Genomic DNA, 20,781 nt, shown 5'->3' with positions numbered 1-20,781 from the left:
GTTACGAAGGCACTTAGCGGCAATATTTCTGCCCGTGTTACGACAAAATGCCCGGTATATGAAATCCGCTGGCTCTGATTGGCTGAGCCCAGAATGCCTACAATGCCCACAATGCCTTCCGAATCATCTGACAACCCCCTTGGCTTTTCTACTTGCGTTTCGCTGTTCCACTTAAACGACGTATTGTTGTTGCAGTTAGCCATTAGCCTATAGCCTATTGTTCACTCAAAAGGCGCGATGGGTGCTTCGACTTGCGAAAAATTTCGACTTACGAAAGATCCTCGGGAATGAATTAATTTCGTAAGTCGGGGTTCCACTGTATATGTGTTTGGACTGTGGGTGGAAGCCAGAGTACACAGAGACAACCAGCAGTTTGGACACAGTTAAAGCTGGATTGGCGTTTCTGCTTAGCTTTCAAACTATAAGTTCTCTTCGTGTTCATACTGGGGGTGTGGGCTGTACGCTTTCTGATTCCTGCCCACAAACAACATGAATGTGTCCTCAACTTTGTTATGTTTATTACAATTCAGCCACTGACCTCCTCAAACAGCTCCAGGCTGTATGTGTTATCATCATCAGCAAAGTAGACGATTCCCGGCTGGCTGTTGTTGGCGTTGAACGTCTCCCTCAACCACCGCAAGGCCAGATTCCGCTGCATAGTCCCTCTTGGAATTCTGGGATCCCGAGTGTCACCTCGCAGCTTATAGTTCCTGGGTGTCTCTACATTGAGATGGGTGTAGTTTAGTCCTGTTTCTCGGAGGAGTCGTGTGACAAGAGGCGTTCTCCTTTGGGAATCCTCCACCAAGATCCAGTGCAGGTTGGGGACATGGAGGAAGGTGTTTGCTAGCCGTGTCAGCTCAGCTTTCTGGACGGGCCGGCTATATGTGGGGGTGATGATGTGGATTGTGGGCAGCACATCCGACCAGGGCGGAGGCCGAGTGTACACATACTCTGTCCTCACCACCTCCACAATGTCCTTATCTGAGGCACAGTATTCCTTGGAGTCCTGCGCCTGGCCACCTGCCTCCCTCTTGCCCTCGACGCCATCATCTGTAGATGTGGGGATAAGAAGACATGTAAGGCATTAGTGTAACCTTGAGCTGCTTTTTCTATATTTGCCTCAGGTGACTTAAACCCAATGGGGGTAAAGTGTACCTGAGAGCCGGTGGTGGCGGACTGCAAGCCTCTCTGGAATGATAAAGATCTCTTTTACTAGATGGTGACAGGCTGCAAAAAGCGAAAGCAGGCACCGTGAGAGGATAACACAGCTGATGGACAGAGAGACAGTGCAAGACGAGGGAGGGATGAGCCCTGCTATTCCCCCGGTGTTGCCTTTGGGCTTTTCTTTTTAAAGGAAGAAAAAAAGGCATGTATGTAAATGCGGTAGACATGCCTTTTCCACCACAGACTCTCTCACCCCCTGTATTGTTGAAATTGCTCTTCTTCTACTTATATTAAAATATCTCAGGGTTTAAGTGGTAGTTAAACTTTTTTACACTAAGACTGGTCTGGCCCACTTTAGATCACAGTGGGTTGTATGTGGCCCATCAATTGAGTTTGATATCCCTGCTCTAGACCCAGTGTTCACAGTTCAAATGTATTTGACTTCAGAGAGGCCTAAACATCCACATCCACATGTGTGCTATTACAGTGAGGTTTGTAAGCTTTTGAGTCAAACAGCAATGACATAATGTTGGATTCTGCCATTTCTCGTTAAAGGCCATAGGTGCAAACTCTTGTATCAAGCCATCAAGAAATCTGCAAGGTCTTCTCTACTGAAAATCTGTTGCTTTTGTTGTAACTTTGTCGGCATCTTCTTTGCATCCATGAGCTGCACATACGCATACTGTATGTCAGACAGACAGAATAGCAAAGTGAAGGTTTCTCATGGAAACGCTTTCATAAGACACCCTGTGTGGGTTTTAGGGCATGTTTTAGCTAACACAACCTAAAATTGGAATGGTGCTTAAGGTGTTACATCGCGTATCAGTGCAGAAACTGAGGTTTGTGTGCTAAGTCTATAGCTTGTGTCAATGCAGTACATCATTTTCCATTTTATGTGTGGGAAGGTGAGGCTCATTTTCAAAATTCTGACCTTCTTTAGAAATGCACAAAACGCAGCGAATCAGTCAGCTGACGCATTTTGAGTAGACTCCCTCTGTGAAGGCTGTGATATTTTGGCCTGAATAGTTTGGTCATGATGGACAGAATGTGATTACAGAGTCATTAAGGTTGCTCATTTCTTCCTATTGTGCCACAGCTCATGGCAATCTTTCACTTTTCTTCTTGAGCTCTAGTCGCACCTCCGGCATAAAAGGGGATTTTTTTCTGCAGCACAAAGATTAACACAATCTTCTGATGGCCAGATGTTCAACAGAGGCTGCCAGTGAGCATGCTGCCAATAAATCTCTAGCTTTTCTCTTTTAAAGGAACACAAAAGGAAGCCTGTGGACAGAGCTTGGTTAGATTGTCATTTAAAAAAAGTTATTATATCTTTAGTGTATTCCATGAGAAATTAAAATTACTTAACTATGTACAATTTTTTTGGGTGGGAACTTTTTATTTTTTAATTTACCTTAGTCATTAAGGAGCTAATCAGACTCTATTCAGAGGGTTTGAAGAACCTGCAGAAACACGCTGAGTCAAATCATGTGTAAGTTCAGTACAGACTCCCATAGCTCATTTGAATAAGCCTGTTTTCCTTGTTAACCCCTCTTTGTGCATTTCTGAGATTACAGGAACAGAGCAGATTGCTCTATTGATTTGCTGTTGCTTTAATTTGGGTGTGTTTATTCTGCAGGAATCTTGACATTTGAAACTGTTGGTTTTCTGGTTTGCAGAGAAGGCACCAGACACTGGTGAAGTTAATCAATAGGACACATTTATGCTTTTTAATTGCCAACAGTGTCTGAAATTAATTTGCAATGACACTGAGCCAATTATAACAGACAAAGGTTTGGCTCAAATGCTTGATTGACACAAACTCTATACTGGATACTGTGTGTTACACCGAGAAGATATGGATTGATGTTCTAAGCTATGTGAATGGATAAGCTGCAGAAGGATTTAGTTTTATAATATGCAACTCTGTTCAAGTTATTACTAACAAAAAACGAAAAATTGCAGCTTAGCAGTTTTATTCTGACAGACTGAGTATATGGAATAAATATAACTCCCAAATGGAGTGGGTATGCAACTCATCCGTCACTGCAAAATCATCCCTGACTGATGAGGTTTACAGTGACCGGACAAGTGCTTTTCAGTTCCGATGAAGCTGATGGTCATGGCTTTCAAGTGTCTCTGTGTGAACAGCCTGTTGTCTAAACTTGAAGTACGGTGTTAAGTTCGAGGGCCCACTTCAAGTTCGAGATCGTCAGTGGAGTGCAGCGTGCTGCGTACCCTTTCGGATGGCGAGGAGTGGAGCAATAGCGTTTTGGTGCCAAACGGTGATGAGCAGAGTCCAGGGTAACACGATCAACACGATGGCAAGAATATCTCTTCTCTTCGGCATCTCCAGGATTGGTTATTTGGCTCGGCATTACCTGGAGGGAACCATGAAAAGAAAAAACCCAAACAGATATTAAAAGTCAGCCAGCCAACTTAGACTTATAACCGTCACCAGAGCAAGCTAACATATTTGTTTTTGATTAATCTCAGTTATTTGAAGAAAAGGAAATCACACTTGCAGGACCTTTATTATTGTTGACTGGCTTTTAAATAGCATTTAAGACACTCAAGGACTTTGTCTTTATGGACCTGACTGGCTCTCTGCAAAACAAAACCTTCAGTGACTAAAACTGAGTAATAGCTTACTTACTGTTGTTCAATCTTAGCATAGCATCTTTATTTATAACGCACTTTACATCCAACAATGTTGACCAAAGTGCTACAAATATAAAACAGAGAGGAAACAGTTTAAATTACATATAAAATATCTTAAAAAAAAATCTTGAATTCTATTTTGCCACAAATGCATAACGGTCTCACAGTTTTCAAGTGAAAGAGAACATGATTACTGTATTACCTACATAGAATTTAAAAGAAAAAAATAGGGCCTGATTTTAAGCAGTAACCAACAAAGGGAATGTCAAATCCATTGGAGGAGGCAATGCATTGACAGCTTGTGCCCCCTGCTAACCCAGTGAGCTCATCAGCGCTATCACTGCAGACACGGTGGTGACTTCATGCCCAGTGCTGAAAGTATTCACAGGCCAAATGGCAGGAAGCGATGTAACCAGACTGTGGGATGACTGTTTTGCAAATGTGCCTTTCCCTCTGAGTCCAGAACATTGGTTCAGACTTGTATCTCTTTGAAAGTTTCAATGGTAGCATGGAAGGAATCAGACATTAACTGAAACAGTGGCTATTATTCTGAAGTTCCTCTATTAATTACTTTGAACTTCAGGCTCAAGTTAAAAGTCTGAAATCAAAAAAGTAGGAACAAACTGTTACTGCAAAAATGTTCACGCTACAGCAGTGAAAATGAGACTATATTTGAGCTTTGGATGGGAGAAATGGCAGATGTGTTGCATCTGGAGAGACTCAGATGCAACACATTTGCCAACCTATTTGAGAGATCCTGTACTGCTGTTTTTGAATGGTGTTAATTAGTATGCTGTGTTTGGTTTTGTCATTTCTTCTGTCTTAAATTTTTATATTTACACCTACGTATATTTTATCATTATACAAGCTTTAACGCTGTATCAGGGTTCCAGTGGACATTGTTGCTAGTTGGGCTGTTTTTCCCTTCTCCATTTAAAATACAATATTAATATTAGGGGGAAAAAGTCTTTCAAATTTTATCAAGACTTAACCTCCTAGGACCTGGCGTCCACTTATGTGGACATCACATTTTGGGTTATTTAGACCAAAATACTCCGTTTTGCTCTACAAGGGCCTGATATCCACTTACGAGGACATTATACTGCTACTGTTCTATCCAAATTTTAAATGAATATCCTCATATGTGGCTCTTATTTTTCTTAGAAACAAAAATTAGGTAAAAAAAAAAATAATCTGGTAATTCGTTGTTTTAACATTCATCAGGCCCCAATCAGCCCAAATATCAAAGGGAAATTAAAAATGCATGCCATGGAAGAGTTCAGGTCTTAGGAAGTTAAAGCTTACATTATTAGGGGGTTGACTAATGACTGACATATGGATGGTTGCACAGGAGTCTGTAGCATGTAATCATTTGTCTAAGGATAAATTGAGTCCCTAAATTGGGCGCTTCAACCTGGTTTGTACTGTTGGTGTGTTTTGAAGCAATTTGAATGCAATTATCTGACTTTCTGTGTGGTTAAGTTTACCAGACAAAGAAGCCCTTGCTCTAGTTTTGGTGAGTAGTCATACCAGTGGACGTTTTTTTATTAGTATGTCATTTATATTAACTAGTACATATCTATGCATGTGTATGTGTTTCTGTGTATGATTTACTCATAGTTGATGATGATTAGAAACCAAATTAGCCACGTTAGATGAAAATGTATGCTTTTGTTTATCTAAATAACTTCTAAAACAGAAAGAAAGAAAGAAAGAAAGAAAGAAAGAAAGAAAGAATAAAGAAAAATAAAACTAAATACAAATTAATAAATAACTTCTGGCATCTACCAAATTTGGGCCATAAAGCTAAAGGTTGTGGTTTCAGTGCAATGAAACAAGTGCCTAGTTACGGTTCCTAACGTCTGATTGGATAGTTGCTCTTCATCACAGGGTATAGCCAATCAAACTCAAATGTAAGTACACGATCAATTAAACCATTGTGTAGTTAGTACCGTCTACCATTTAAACATAATTTTCCCAATTAATATTTTAAGCACAACAATCGTGATTCATGAATGACACCAATTTCCTTCCCTCCAGCTATATTTTTGTTCAGCAGCTTGTCCGAAGTCTTACAGGAATTTTGTGTAGAAGTGCTGAATGAACGCTTAATTGAATCAATATTTTCTCCACAAAAATAAAGTCATGTTTCATAAATGTAAAGTTTTATTTAGTCTTTCTGTTTTGCATTCCATCATTATATTTCATACCTCTATTATTACTGTTCTTCATTGACCATTTCCATTGAATTTAAGGTCAGCAGTCCTGCCCATCTCTCCCAGGGTCTGTCTCTTATACTTAAAATGCTTGTGGTATTATGCTGAGCCCTAAGTGGGAAATGCAGATATTAAGTGATCTGCTCAATTAAACAAAGACTAAAACAGCCATAATGTGGGCACAGGTGTTCAGCGCATTCATTTTAGCTTTACACAACAGAGAACAAGTCATCGCATTTCCCAGAGCGATCCTACTCCCACTGCTGGGGACGGTGGCAGAATATTGTGGCTTAATGTAATTGTATATGCCAATTATGTTCATTTGCTTTGTAAATAAATACACTATTAATGGCCAAGCCTTAGGTATAAACGCTTTTGACACAGACTCTACTCATGCTCTTTAGCCAGGTAAAGAATTGTGCGCTGCAAAGCTGTCTGTATGTTTGTTTGTTAATTTATTTCAATCATGTAAACAATATACAAAGTCCATTTAACAAAGAAAAGAAGAAAAAATGCTATAAAAATAAAGCCAAATACATTTCAATATTGCTTCACCTGTTCTGATTCAGTTACATATTGAAAAGGAGTGAGAAGAAGTACACACTTATTTAATCCCATCCCTTTGCCATAAGTTATCGGTCAATATTTAATCAGCTTCCTTACTGATATAATCTGTATGTACTTATTTCTTTTTAAGTAGAAAGGAAAATTACTAAGAAATACTGAAAGAACAGTAAGAAGAGGGAGGCGGATCAAGCTCAATAGCGATGACATTGATACCAACACTGGTATTGGCATCAGATAGATACTAGGTACTAGGATCTAGATACTAGATACATGTTTCTATCGTCTATAAAAATGTCTGAGCCTTTTAAAGTTGACTGTTACTACGGTTTTATTTATATCCTATAGAACATTTAAACAAAAGTAACTGATCCAAAGTCCTTAACAGTCAACCACATTTACAGATCTGAAAAAAAAAAAAAAACTGTTTCAAAATACACGAAAAGCTGAAAGCTGCATTTTAATGAGTTAACTCGTTATTGTGAAAAGTAAACTCACAGGAATTTAGTGGTCATTAAAACAAATTTAATTGCAAATTGATGACTCATCTCATAAATCATGACACACTGCTCTCTCCTACAGCTGCCTTTATATGTTATAAGCATCAGTGTTAGCATTGGCAATACTGGCCCTGTGGTTACTTGGTATCACATCAGTTCCTTCCCCATAGCCACTCATACAACACCAATGTAATTAAATGACAGATTTCTGTAATTTTGCATCTTTAATTCGTATAATTTAAGCCCACAGAGTTGTGCAGACAGATTTCTGACGTTCATTACAACAGCATTTCTTTATCATGTAGAAGAAATGAGACGTATTGTTAAGATTGCACTAGTTTTTTCTTAAATGAAAATCTCATTGATTAAATGTGTAGTTAAATTTATCTACACTGACAGAAAAGGGAGTTTCACTGGTCTGGCCCACAAAAAATCAAAATGGGCTGTAAGTAGCCCTCCATGTAAAATGAGTTTGACATCTCTGCTCTAGAGGAAAAAGCTTGTGATTAAACTCATCATGTAAATCCTTTCTCAGTATAAGACATCTAATAGTCAAACATTATTGCTACTGTTTACGTTTAAGTCGAATGGATTTCTTGGCCTTGCTTAGATGCCCTCCAAAATTTTAGTGTCTCTGTCTATGTCGGATTTACAATGATGGCTATCAAATCATTCCATGGAACAAAGGCCCGTCTATTTTTGGAACTACACAAAAACTGTGATTGTAGAGCAGTGTTACAAGTTGACAACAGCAACATTCATCACAGCTCACCTTCAATTCAAGTGTGAGGCTCTGATCGAACGTTAGACCCAGACTTTAATATCTTTTCTTAGAGCCAATTTTTGCCTGGAAATTATCCATCATTTCTTTTTTTTCCTCCTTTTTTTTTTTACAGCACATCTTTTGTAACACAGTCCCTAATTGTACTGTATAACATCATCAGCCTGATTTTCTCCAACTTAACAAAGCTCCTCCAGAGCCACAGAAAACATTAATGATCTCTTTTTACAGGTTCAGAAATAGTGCTTATTTTAGAAAATTGACCAGGATCAAAAAATTTGGGTAGGCCTTTAAAAATATTGTTGCCAGGAGTCTGATGGCTAATACAACTACACTGCTCAAAAAAAATTTAAAGGAACACTTTTAAAACACATCAGATATCAATGGAAAAAAATACATCAGTGCTGGTACCTATGCTGTTATGGTCTGGGTAATGTGTTAGGAACAAAAGTATTTCACAGGACTTGATGTAAATGAACATTTTCAACCTGCAGTGGGCTGAATTCAAGGACACCCTGGGAATCAAAAAGAAACAAATATTGTAGCAGGCTAGTCCATTTAGCCAAAATGTCATTGCAAATGCCATGCCCTTATTTGAGACCACAGATGGTATCATGACGAATCTTGTCCCAGATCTGGACCAGGGCATGACTGAGCTCCTGAACAGTCTGAGGTTCCAATGCTCACAGATTGTGAGCATTGGAAAAGACTGAAACATAATGCCCCAGAGGTCTTCTATTGGTACTGGTCAGGCGACTGTGGGGGGCAGTCAATGGTATCAATTCCTTAATCCTCCAGGGGCTGCCTGCATACTATTTCCACTAGTTGTGCCCAGGAGGAACCACTGAACCACTGCAGGGTTTGACGATAGGTCCAAGGGTTTTATCCCGATACCTAATGGCACACAGGGTGCTTTAGCCAAGCTATGGAGGTCTGTGCGTCCCTCCGCAGACTGATCACCGAACCACCACCAAACTGGTTCTGGTATTCCGTGGCAAATGTCAATCACAGTGCTGGGCAGTGAGCACAGGGTCCACTAGAGGATGTCAAACCCTCAGGAGCAGATACTGGTCTTACTGATGGCTTATGGACCTTCTACAGCCCTATCCAGTAACTATCCAGTAGCTGCCTGTCTCCTGGAATCTCCTCCATTCTCTTGAGATCTTACTAGAAGAGACAGCAAACCCTCTTGCGATGGTACACATTGATGTGCCGTCTTGGAGGAGTTGGACTATCTGTGTAACCTCTTTAGGGTCCAGATATCGCCTCATGCTAGCAGTAGGGACACTGACGTTAGCTAGATGCAAAACTAGTAAAAAAACAGTTCAAAAAGATAAGGAGGGAAAAAATGTCATTGGCCTGAGTCGTTTGGTACTGGGCCGCGAGAGTTGAGGCTCAGGTGTGAAATGTATAGTTTTCAGGGTTAATGTCATTAACACCAAAAAAGCTGAAACCGATTAACAACCCTCTCTGCTACTTGACTAGATCTGACTAGATCAGTATCCCAGACGTTTAATTGGCTTGATGCTATACTCAGATTTAAAAAGTGCTCCTGTAATTTTTTGAGCAGTGTGTAACAAATGAAAAAAGTGAGCTCACCCACAGTTAGAACTGGATCATTGCGCGGCTGGGAAAGCCACACTGGAGACTAGACGGGCTACCTAGCATTGACATCCTCCATGACACATCAGCCGACCATTTCCTTTTCCTGTTCCTCTTCCTCTGTCTTGTCCACTCACAGAGTCAGGAAACAGCAAGTGCACACCTGGAAGACGAGATCACTTTGTTTAATATGCTACAGCAATGCCACATTTTCTTCCCTCTTTGTGGTTTCACCATACTTCTTCCACTGACACCAGTGACACTCAGTGACAGTCACCCAGGTTTAAAGCAGTTTGGACAGAGTCTAAGAGTCAAAAGCCTTACAGAAATGCTTTACCAAAGACACCCTCAGTGAGCACTCTGCTTCGTGACATGTATTCATAATTTAACATCCAAGAGCCGGGGCTGAAATTGCTGCAGAGGGAAAGTGTGCCAGTATAATACAGCGAACTCTAGTTTGGATGTGCATCGTCCACGAATCCATCCCCCGGTGGTACACCACTGCTGTGCTTCACAATGCAGCGTTCTGCTTAATGCTCTGTATATTGGTATGTGATTTACTCGATTCATTTCGAACTAAATTGCAGTGACACAGACTCTGTATTTTATTTATTTTCGCCTGATATGGAAACTGGAAGATGGTTTAGTCACAACTCCATTGCCTGCCAACAGTCTGGGGTGGGGAATGTTACAAAAATAAACTGGCATGTCTTATTCAAATACATCTGAGGGAACGCTGCCTCCATGGAGGCTTGTGCTTCACACAGCCAGCGATGCCTGCGTGCTGCATCAGCACCACAACTTGATGGCTGAAGACTGTATTTTTAGTGCTTTGTGATAGAAAATCATATAAGCTGCAAAATATGTAGGTTTTGGGGAATGAGCAGCGGGAGTGCCGGAATCATTTTACGAAGCCACACTGTTCTGTGAAAAGGCAAATTACCTGTGACCCAGTAAAGCAGAAAAGAAGAGTGTGTGCTTGATGTGCACAACATTTCAGAAACAACCTATTTTCAGGTAGCCTTGTTTTGTGAAGTTTCTCAAACTGAAATGTATCTGACGGGGTGAGGGGGCTGACATCATCGTGTGGAAAGAGGACTATATGTTCTTCATGCGTTGGTGCAGATTGTGCAGTATTTGTGTTTCCTGACAGCAACGAGCAAGTACTGTTGTGACAAAATAAACAGCTTCACCAGTAAAGCTTTAGAGTTGCTGCCAGGTACCGTCATGCGTACAAGCTCCCAATGACAGTGTTGTCGTTGTGATTTCTGTACAACACACTCGCCTTCCTCACTGCAATGAAGCTATAAACAGATTGAAACACAGTCGAGTTAAAACAACCTGCCAGAATCTCCGACCATTCCGCGGGCCGTTGTGTTTTCTCAGAGTTTAACATTTTGAAAAGTGAGGTTTGGAAAAACAAAAATACGCTGGCATACGCTGTCTGCTGAAGGGAGCTCAAACTAATAATGCGATTGTGTATAGAACATGCAGTACTGAAAATGGGTGTTTAGCGATATAATGGCATTCATTAAAAACCTTGATTTCTTTTTTGCCGCAGAGTTGTTTACACATTTGAGCTGATTTGAGCCACAGGCAAGAAATGTTTAACTTGAAATGATCAAGTTACATTTTGAGCAGTGCTAAATACAGAACCCCTTAAGGCTGAAAGTGGTGAATTTGTTTTTCTGGATGATTTTGCTTTGCTTTTGATCCACATGAGCAGTTGGTAAGTTGGTTGTGTCCACTTATAATACACCGCCAAGAGAAAAGTCTTGCAGATGACGGGGTTTTATTGCACATATTTCAATTTTAAAGTCTTGCAGTGTAGCACAGATGCTATGGTTGTTGGTTGGACTTTAGCAGCATACAATCATGGGCCACTTTATTAGTTATGACTTCCTGATACCAAATTGGACCCACTTTTGGGTCCATTGGGTGCTCTATTGGACTGAGATCTGTTGATTGTGTAGGCCATTTGAGTACAGTGAACTCGCAGCAGATGGCCGCCCCTCCCTGAGCCTGGTTCTGCTGGAGGTTTCTTCCTGTTAAAAGGGAGTTTTTCCTTCCCACTTTCGCCAAAGAGCTTGTTCATAGGGGGTCATATGATTGTTGGGTTTTTCTCTGTATCTATTATTGTATGATCTACTGTACAATATAAAGCGCCTTGAGGCGATCATTGTTGTGATTTGGCACTATATAAATAAAATTGAATTGAATTGAACTCATTTGTGATGTTTTAAAAAAATAGTTTGAGATTATACGAACTTTCTGACATAACATTTCATCCTGCTGAAAGCAGCCATCAGAAGATGAGTACACTGTGGTCATAAAGGAATAGACATGGTCAGCAGCAGCAGTAGGCTGTGGCATTTAAATGACACTCAATTGGTTTTAAGGTCCTAAAGGGTGCAGAGTAAATATCCCCCACAACATTACATCACCACAACATTGCACTTAGTTGGTGCAGACTGGATCCATGCATTTATGGTGTTTATGTCAAATTTTGACCCTACAATCTAGATGTCACAGGAGAAAATGTTTTTCTAATTCCCTATTGTCAAAATTTGGTGAGCCTGTATAAATTATAGCCTCGTTTTCCTGTTCTTAGCTGATAGGAGCGGCGCCAGTGTGGTCTTCTACTGGTGCTGCCCATCTGCTTCAAGGTTGTTGTGAATTCAGAGATACTCTGGTTGTAACAAGCGGTTATTTGAATTACTGCTCCCTTCCTATCAAGATTGAAGCAGTCTAGCCATTCTCCTCTGACCTCTGATATCAATAAGACATTTTTTGCTCAGCACACTTTCCCTCTGCCACTCACTGGACAATTTCTCGTTTTTGGACCATTCTCTGTAAACCCCAGGGTTGGTTGTGTGGAAAAATCCCAGCGGATCAGCAGTTTCTGAAATACTCAGACCAGCCCATGTCTACATGGCTAAATGCATTGGATTGCTGCCATGTAATTAGCTGATTAGGTATTTGCATCAAAAAGGAGTTGAAGTGGTTGTTGAGTGCATGTCATTGGATATGTTTTGCTGTACCACTGTTTTAATCAGGAGTTATCTATGCGATATGTGATACTAGCACACCATATTAACACACAGCCAGTGCAACCAGCACAAGCATCATACACCCATACAGTTGTTACTCTTAAACTATTCATTAATGTATGCCATCATGTTGACTGATCCACCAGTTTAAGTCAGACTATTATAATTAGACTGAGCACAAATATCGACCCTCTTGTCAAAATTGTGTGATCATATTGTTCATCTGGATAATACACAACCCTAATGCACGTATAAACAAGTGTTACATCTCTCACATATTCTATTTTAAAGTGTCTTTCATGTCCGGACAACAGACAAGACAACAGCAACAAACAGGCAACCCCAACAGATACTGTAACTGCGTAAATGGGGGCCATAATGAGGCCTCTGTAGCCCAAAAGCATGCAGGTGGCCGGTTAGCTTCGGTGTAACTATGTGATGGAGCAAGAATACAGAAAGTCAGCTCCATGCCGCTGACTGGAACAGCCAATGGCAGACAATGAAGCCTGACAGCCTTTCACATCAGCTCGAGTTAACCAGCTGTGAAGGGAACACCTGCCACTGATTAATAAAGAATTACAGCAACAATGCCATGTGTGAAAATTGCTGTACTGATTGTTGAACTAACAACATTAGCCCCAAAAGGTGGAACAAGGAGGTGAAACAGCAGATTATTCTGTAAAGGACTCACGTGTGTCCAAAAAAACCCAAACCCATCCTCAAATGTTTTGCCATTTTAAATGTGTTTAATGCTCATTGACTTTAAAACTAATGGGTAATTTATCTCACATTATTACAAATAATTTAATTAATTAAAAATAATTAAACTTCATTTATAATAATGTAAACACTTATAGTGAGTTACTTACTGAGGAGTGTGGTTGTGCATACTTGATTTTTGTAATACAAACACTTGCTGTTAATCTTAATCTCACATATTTTATTCAGTGTTTTTTGATTATTATTATTTCGGCTGCACGGTGTTTAGACTTGGACTCGTGTGCATAATGTTGTTTGCAGTGTTTGTGTTGCAAAGAATGGAGTATTAATAGGCCACCATGACTGAGACTCCTGTAGTGATTAATGGCTCCCAGTCAGCGTTGTTGTTCAAATGTTAATGAAACCAGTGTTCCCGTAATAGTGCGGTGTATGGGACAAACACATCGGACAGGGATCTCTGCCTCCTAAAACTTATTGTAGATAATCTGAACAGGAACTCTTAAGTTTCTTAAAAAGCCACAAGCCAGATAAGGGATGTCAGTAGAAATAGAGTGATTGTAGAGAACCTTTAACAAAAAAAGGCAATAACCCTGAATTGTGAATAATGCAAAGCTACTTTAGTGAAGTTCCAGAATAATGTAGCTTCCTTACTTATTTTTATTTGCATATGTATGTTCTGTATGTTTATGCCGATAGTCTATCACCTATCTTGCCACTACTTGCTCACACTTCTCCCTCCTTGCTCTGTGTCTTAGATTTATAAAATCCCATCTTCAAAGATGAAGCAGGGGCATGTTTCCAAGTTTGTAATCAGTCTGCCTCTGAATTCTGAGCTCCCTTGGCCTTGAACATATCCTATTTCTCGAAGACCAATAATAACACCCTTCTCTGTTTGCTTGCTTCGCTGTAGCATCGTGTTGATGTACTCTCCAGGCGGTGGGGAAAAGAGGCTCTCTGGAGACAGTGTGTCCTAGTATGTCCAACTGCTCGCTTTCCTTTATGAATTCATTGGTCTCTGACCAACTTGGTAAAGCCCAGAACAGTTTTCAAGGATATCTAGGGAATCTCGAAGACATGCCGCTGTAGTAGATCAATATTGATGTTACTGTCATAGCCACAAAAAACAGCATTGCCTTGAGGTGCTATTAAATTAAATATTAATTTTTATGTGTGGGCATTGATTCAAACAGACTTAATTGCTTTTGAAGGGCATTATGCCAGAAGTAGGTGATCTGTCTATCTCTGATACTTTGTTTCTTACGGAGTCTTGTATAGCACGTCAATTCAATTCAGTCCCAACAGCAGTCGCCTTCAAGGTGCTTCACCAGGTTAGTACATGTTAATATTTTTTTGCAAACTAACAGCTTACAAGGTGACAAGTTTTAATGCTGTTTAATGCTTCATAAAAAACTAAACAGGAACCAATAAAGTGCAGACTGTACTGCATAACACTGTATACAGTATATCTATGTAGTCAATGCAAGACTACAAAGATCGTGAATCCTATGTAAAAGACTTTATGACATTCTGTAAACAAGGACACTGCTTTGTTTTGGTTATCAGGCAGTTTTGGAATGGATTTGATTATTTTACTGATCACATTTCAACATCATGTGAAAAAGAAAGTTTTGAAGCTTTAAAGCCATAAACATGACGCCCCTTCTCTCTAAAACGAGGATGTCAAGTATGTCAAGGACTGCACAGAGCCCTGTGAAAACTTGGTTTTCATATGACATGTAAAGCGCTTCTTGGCTCTGACATATACTGATGGACAGCCTGACAGTTCAGGGTTAGGAGCCCCTCAGCTCTGGCTGATAAGCTCAAAGTGGCACAATCGTTGCCATGTTGTATGTGACTATCTAAAATGTATATTTTTTATCTTTGTTGTGCAACTTATGTTTATTTTTGCAGAATCAAGTGCCGTGTCCTCCTGTTATGTCTCTGATGCTACCCAGGACCTAATCTAGCAGCGATACCAGAGTTCTGCCCTGCACCCTTCTAACATAGTTTATCACCGTAAATTGAACCACAACACTTCAAACTACCCACTTTGAAGTATCTAATATAAACTCCGGATACAAATTGAATTATTATCATTTAATTTGCTTTCAAAAAACATTATGTACAGATCCAAATACCTGATTTAAAAAAACCCAAACATGACATGTACATTAGGGGTGGGTTTTGATTATCGATTAAAATCGGTTCTAGCTTGGATAACGTGATATCGATTCATTAAAATCGTGAATCGATTTTTTAATATAAATTTATTTTGCCCGAAACGGCAGAATCTCAGGTTAAACTCACTAAATTTCAACAACCACCAAACAGCTAAAACAGTAAATGAGAGCAGGTACACGGATTGTGCACAAAGACGTAAACACAAAGCGCGGACCCGCCGACGGATCAGAATCAGTGAGATGTCGCCTTTATCACCCAGCGGCACGGACACGGTCGGGGCTGAAAGCCGACAGCTTGCTGATTCTGATCCGTCGGCGGGTCCGCGCTTTGTGTTTACGCCCTTTTTGCGCTGATTCTGAAGCTGCGGGTTTTATCTCTCTCCAAACATTATTGACCGAACCAGCAGCAAAAGAAGATCCAAACTGAGCTTCACATAAACATCGTCATGAATTCCCTCTTACTTTTGCTGTTTTGCTTCGACCACGATAAAATCACACTTCATGCACAGCTCTCTCTCTTTCTCAGTATACTTCAAGAACAGTTTCCCGTCTAAAAATCTCTGTTTTCTGCATCATTCGCTTGCTTGTTACGCACAAGTCTACCGTTGTTTACAGCACTGTCGGCCACTGTTTTTTTCCTTTTACTTACTTCCGAAAAGAAAACCTAATTTCTGCTGTTCAATAGGCTTCTGAAAAAATGTAAACTTTTTAAAATTATGCAAAATTGCAAAACGCTCAGCTTTGTCTCTAAAACCTCTGTAACTTTGCTCTGCTTCACTTCAGCAGCATCAGGTAATGTTCATATGTTGATTAATGGTTTTCTTTCATTTTTGATCTACTGCAGAATATTTTTATAAAATCCCAGGCCAGGAAAATCACCTTCATGTTTTTCTGTTTTATCCTCAGTTACTTTGACACAAAGGCATCTGCTGTGAGGCTCACACCTTTGATAAAGTCTCGCAAGTGTCAACTTTCTTTTTATAGATATAAAAATATGGAAATGTACTGATGCATGATCTGAATTATAATATTTCTGACTGTCTGAGGCAAAATTTCCCCAAATCGAATCGAATCGATTCAATCCACGATTTGATTTGGGACCTTGTGAATCGGAATCGAATCGATTCTAGAAATCAGTGACGATACCCAGCCCTAATGTACATTTCTAGTTTATCAAATCACACTTGCTGAGCAGTCTTTACCTTCAAAATCAATCTCTCAGCTTCCTCTCACGTTCTCTCTTTCTTACATCATTCCCCATCTCAGACTCTGTGTTGACCTCTAAGAAGGAGAACAGAGATGAGTTTGTGTGTCATGTCTGCTGAGCTGTTTGAAACGCTGAATTTGAAATTACCTTTTAAAAAATTGCTCAGATTATGCTCATTTAATTTCTGTAGTGTTAACTTGGGTGCAGAAGTGCCAAAAACATCTTCACATCTGAACCACGAACACAGCACAGGCATGAGGTGGGTAAAGGGTGTGTGTAGACAGGATCATCTGGTCTGCGTGTCTCGGGACTCTGTTTTGGGTTGTTACATTCTCCTTTAACCCCTGATCATATGCCATTTTTGAAAACCAATAATAACACCCTCCTCTGTTTGCTTGCTTTGCTGTAGCATCATTTTCATTTACTCTTGAGGCAGTGGGGAAGTCAGGCTCTCTGGAGACAGCGTGCCCTAATATGTCCAACTGCTCGCTTTCCTTTATGAATTCATTGGCCTCTAACCAATTTGGCAATGCTCAGAGGAGTTTTCAGGAAAATCTGAGGAATCTTCGAAGACATGCCGCTGCAGTAGATCAATATTGATGTTACTGTCATAGCCATAAAAAACAGCGTTGCTTTGAGCTGCCATTAAATATTAATTTTTATGCATGGGCATAGATTCAAACACGCTTAATTGCTTTTGAAGGACATTTTGCCAGGAGGAGATGATCTGTCTTTCTCTGATATTTCCTTTATTATATAATCTTGTATAGAACATCACCAGGTTTGTATTTGTTGATAATATTTTATGCAAACTGACAGCTTATAAAGTTACAAAGGTTTTTGGCAGTTCTTTTTTAGACACTAGCTGTAACATTGGGTTTCTGTTTCCTCTTGGGATTGAAATGATGATCTTTTTTGGTTTTCAGGTATTTTTGGAATGAATTTTAAGATTTTAATGATCCCGAGCAAAAGAAAGATTTCGTAAGCCTGTAAAAAACAAAAAACAAAATCGAACTACATTATGCCAGCTGTGAGGCACGGTGGTTTATGGATGACCATTGAGCTTGTTTTGTAGGCACAGGATCTTGGCACCTTGCAATCATTGAGTCAGCCACGCACTTCTCGGTATACCAAAGCATTCTAGAGTGAAACGTGAGCCCATTTGTCCAACAGCTCAAAGGACAACGATCTCAAACACAGCAACAAATCTACAAGAGAATTAAAAATCTATGTCTTATATCATTGTTGTCCAATATATATTTATATTTGCATGTTTAAATAATACTGTCACTGCTGCTTTACGGCTCTTATTCACATTTTTCTAGACTTAAATTCTTGCAGAGAGATGGCACTAAGAAAATACATCATAAACTAGCACTTAGTGTACTTTGTATCAGCTCTAATTCAATCCATGGACTCAAATCATCTATTCTGACTCAAAGAGAGGAACTGTAAAATATACTAAATGGAAACCAATTAGTGGATGCCCTGTTGGAGTAGTCAAGAACAATCTGGTGCTTTAAAGAGCAAGGTGTGCTGAGGCTTGTGCAAATCTTTCCTGTCCGTTTTTCTCAACCTAATTAAAATCATGTGTGGGCACAGGGAGATGCAGGACATAGTGTATAGCAACAATCTGAACTCTTAAATTATACTCATGTGATAATAGAGAAGCTGTAACTTGTAAATGTGGTAAATAAGAGCTTTAACCTGTTCCTACCCAAAGGGCTTTCTGAGCTTCCTGCTTGAAAATGACATGCCCAAAATAAATGGGCAATGCGTCGCCATTATCAGAAGCTACAGTGGCTAACGGCTACCAGTGAAAAACAACAGAGGAAACCGGTCCGGTAAGAGTTAATGTGTAAATCAGCTATCAAAAATTGGTTAGCTGTAAGCACTTAATTCTGATGCTGTAATGGTGTAATATTACTTTTTAAGTAAATCTATCTATCTATCTATCTATCTATCTATCTATCTATCTATCTATCTAGGTAGATAATATATGTTTACACACACAATACTTTTCTAATATTTTGGCTTCTAACAGCCTCTGCTGTTCTTATTAGAATTTACCATCAATGTATTTCATTGTAATTTTTCAAGTTGAAATCTGCTTCTGTCTTCTAACATTTAGTGTTTATCCCTGTGGTGGCATCAGACAAGTCCTCCAACAAATATGTCCAGGACAAGTTAGTTCCCGGAGGCTGGCTCACCTCCAGATCCAAGTACCAAATTGTAACTCCTTGGAGAAGGGTCTTATGGCACAGTTGCAAAATGTGTCAGAATAGCTGACAAAAAGACTGTAGCCATTAAAATAATGAAACATGAGAACCCAAAAGACCTGTTAGAAAACCAAGAGGTAAATATTGCTCCCTAGAATTTCAGTTAGAAAGATGTGTGCAGTGGATGTAAGGACTGTGATGAAATGCCTGTAAAATGTTTATTTCTGTAAAACTAATGTAAAAACCATCTGTAACCTATGTTTCTAGCTCACTGCCCTGAGAAGACTTAATGCCTATAAGTCCATCAAACACAGTATGGTAAATGGACTGGTTCTTATATAGCGCTTTTCTACTCTTCTGAGCACTCAAAGCACTTTACACCGCTTGTGCATTCACCCATTCACACAAGCACATTGTTCTAAGTAGCATTCACACACATTCATACTCCGATGGATGCATCGGAGAGCAATCTGGGGTTAATATCTTGCCCAAGGATATTTGGCATGCAGACTAGGGGAAGCCAGGAATCGAACCACCAACCTTGCGATCAGTAGATGATCTGCTCTACCACCTGAGCTACAGCCACCCCAAAGTATAGTTTAATGTGCAAGTTTGAATATCTTGAAAAAAGTGGAAGAAATAAATAAATTTCAAACCGCTTAGTTTAAAGGCAATTCGTCCCATCATCATGCAGGTATGTTTAACTCCCTAAATGTTTTGAAAATGGACACTGATAAAATTTTATCATAACATGACATATTCTTTGATAACTTTCCGATCGCAAGAGCTCTTAGTCACCTCAACTCCACTGGAACAATACACACAGACCTGAAACATCAACATGTGCCACACTGAATTAAAGTAATTGACTTCGGCCCGGCCTGTGAAACCTCAGCTGCCAAAGACCCGTCCTTACCAGTAAGTAGCTGGAATCAAATTTAATCTCTTCCTCACAGTCACACACACTTCAGTGTTTGTGCTTTATGTAAGCGTTTCTCAACTGTAGTATAACTCATACTTATCCAAATGGTCAGTATTAACAAAAAATGTAACAATGATTTCTTTTTGCCCTCCATCAGGTCTCCAGAGATTATTCTAGGGCAGAAGTCATAGATGTATGGTCTCTGGGTACATCTGAGTTACATAATGGAGACCCAAGGGCAACCCCGGGAGAAAAAGTTAGACTGTGGGCAAAACACTGCCCATCTTTTCTGCAGAGAGTTAAATTCCTGCACCCACCACTTCACCACTGCTCTGGTTAATCCTATCTTTAAACCTATTAGCATTTTACTTATTTTCTAACCCTTGATTTTAATGTATTGTAAAATATAAATTTTGTTGTGCCCATTTATCCAATGTGCTAACAAGTTCCCCGTCTTTTCAGACACTTGAGCAATATTTCCAAGTGTCTGAGGTTTGGTTCATGGAGACAAGAGAAATAAAGTTCTCTGGATGACCTCTTCTATGTAAGTATACTTTTTGACCATTTAGTTGGCAAAAAAAGAACATGTTTCTATGGAGAACATGACACACTCAAATAAGTCTCTTTAGTTGACCTTTGTTGCTTTCTTCACTTTTCAGATCACTGAGCATCAGGATTATGCAAATAAGTCCTGCTATGAGCACATAAATGTTTTATTACAAAGAAGACAGCGACATCAGATAGCGGGACAGAAGTGTGTGGGTCTCTGCACCAACCCCCCTCTGACACCAGACAACCTGCCCAACAGAACTTCCCCTCCCCCCAATTCATCAGGCCCAATCACTAGAAAAATGCTGAGACATTTACAATCAAATCACAGTTTAAAAGAAAGCGTCTTGAAGAAGATATAAAGGATATGGGTGGGCCAGAGCTTAAAAGAAAAATGACTGATTGGAAAAACGCAAGCAGAAAAATATCATATCAACACGAAAGGTCAC

At 39.7% G+C, this 20,781-nt stretch overlaps 1 protein-coding gene across 4 annotated transcripts in view; it reads right to left on the bottom strand.

The window, feature by feature from the left end:
- b3gat1a (beta-1,3-glucuronyltransferase 1 (glucuronosyltransferase P) a) overlaps positions 1 to 20,781 on the bottom strand; it is a 99,409-nt gene that overhangs the window by 14,150 nt on the left and 64,478 nt on the right. The window contains exons 3-6 of one of the 4 annotated variants that reach the window (XM_084951031.1): positions 9,483 to 9,648; positions 3,400 to 3,542; positions 1,156 to 1,227; positions 539 to 1,050 (exon numbers count right to left, since the gene is read on the bottom strand). In XM_084951031.1, the coding sequence (XP_084807157.1) occupies positions 539 to 1,050; positions 1,156 to 1,227; positions 3,400 to 3,511 (696 nt within the window). In that variant the 5' untranslated portion in view covers positions 3,512 to 3,542; positions 9,483 to 9,648. The remainder of the gene's footprint in view (positions 1 to 538; positions 1,051 to 1,155; positions 1,228 to 3,399; positions 3,543 to 9,482; positions 9,649 to 20,781) is intronic. The other 3 variants (XM_084951033.1, XM_084951032.1, XM_084951035.1) reach the window with 3 other exon arrangements.

Source organism: Perissodus microlepis, chromosome 14 (genome assembly GCF_051167445.1).
Source record: "Perissodus microlepis isolate ML-2025 ecotype Zambia chromosome 14, ASM5116744v1, whole genome shotgun sequence".
In the NCBI taxonomy this organism is placed as follows: domain Eukaryota; kingdom Metazoa; phylum Chordata; class Actinopteri; order Cichliformes; family Cichlidae; genus Perissodus; species Perissodus microlepis.
Note: the sequence above shows the minus strand (reverse complement) of the source record. Positions and strands in the feature narration are given on the sequence as shown.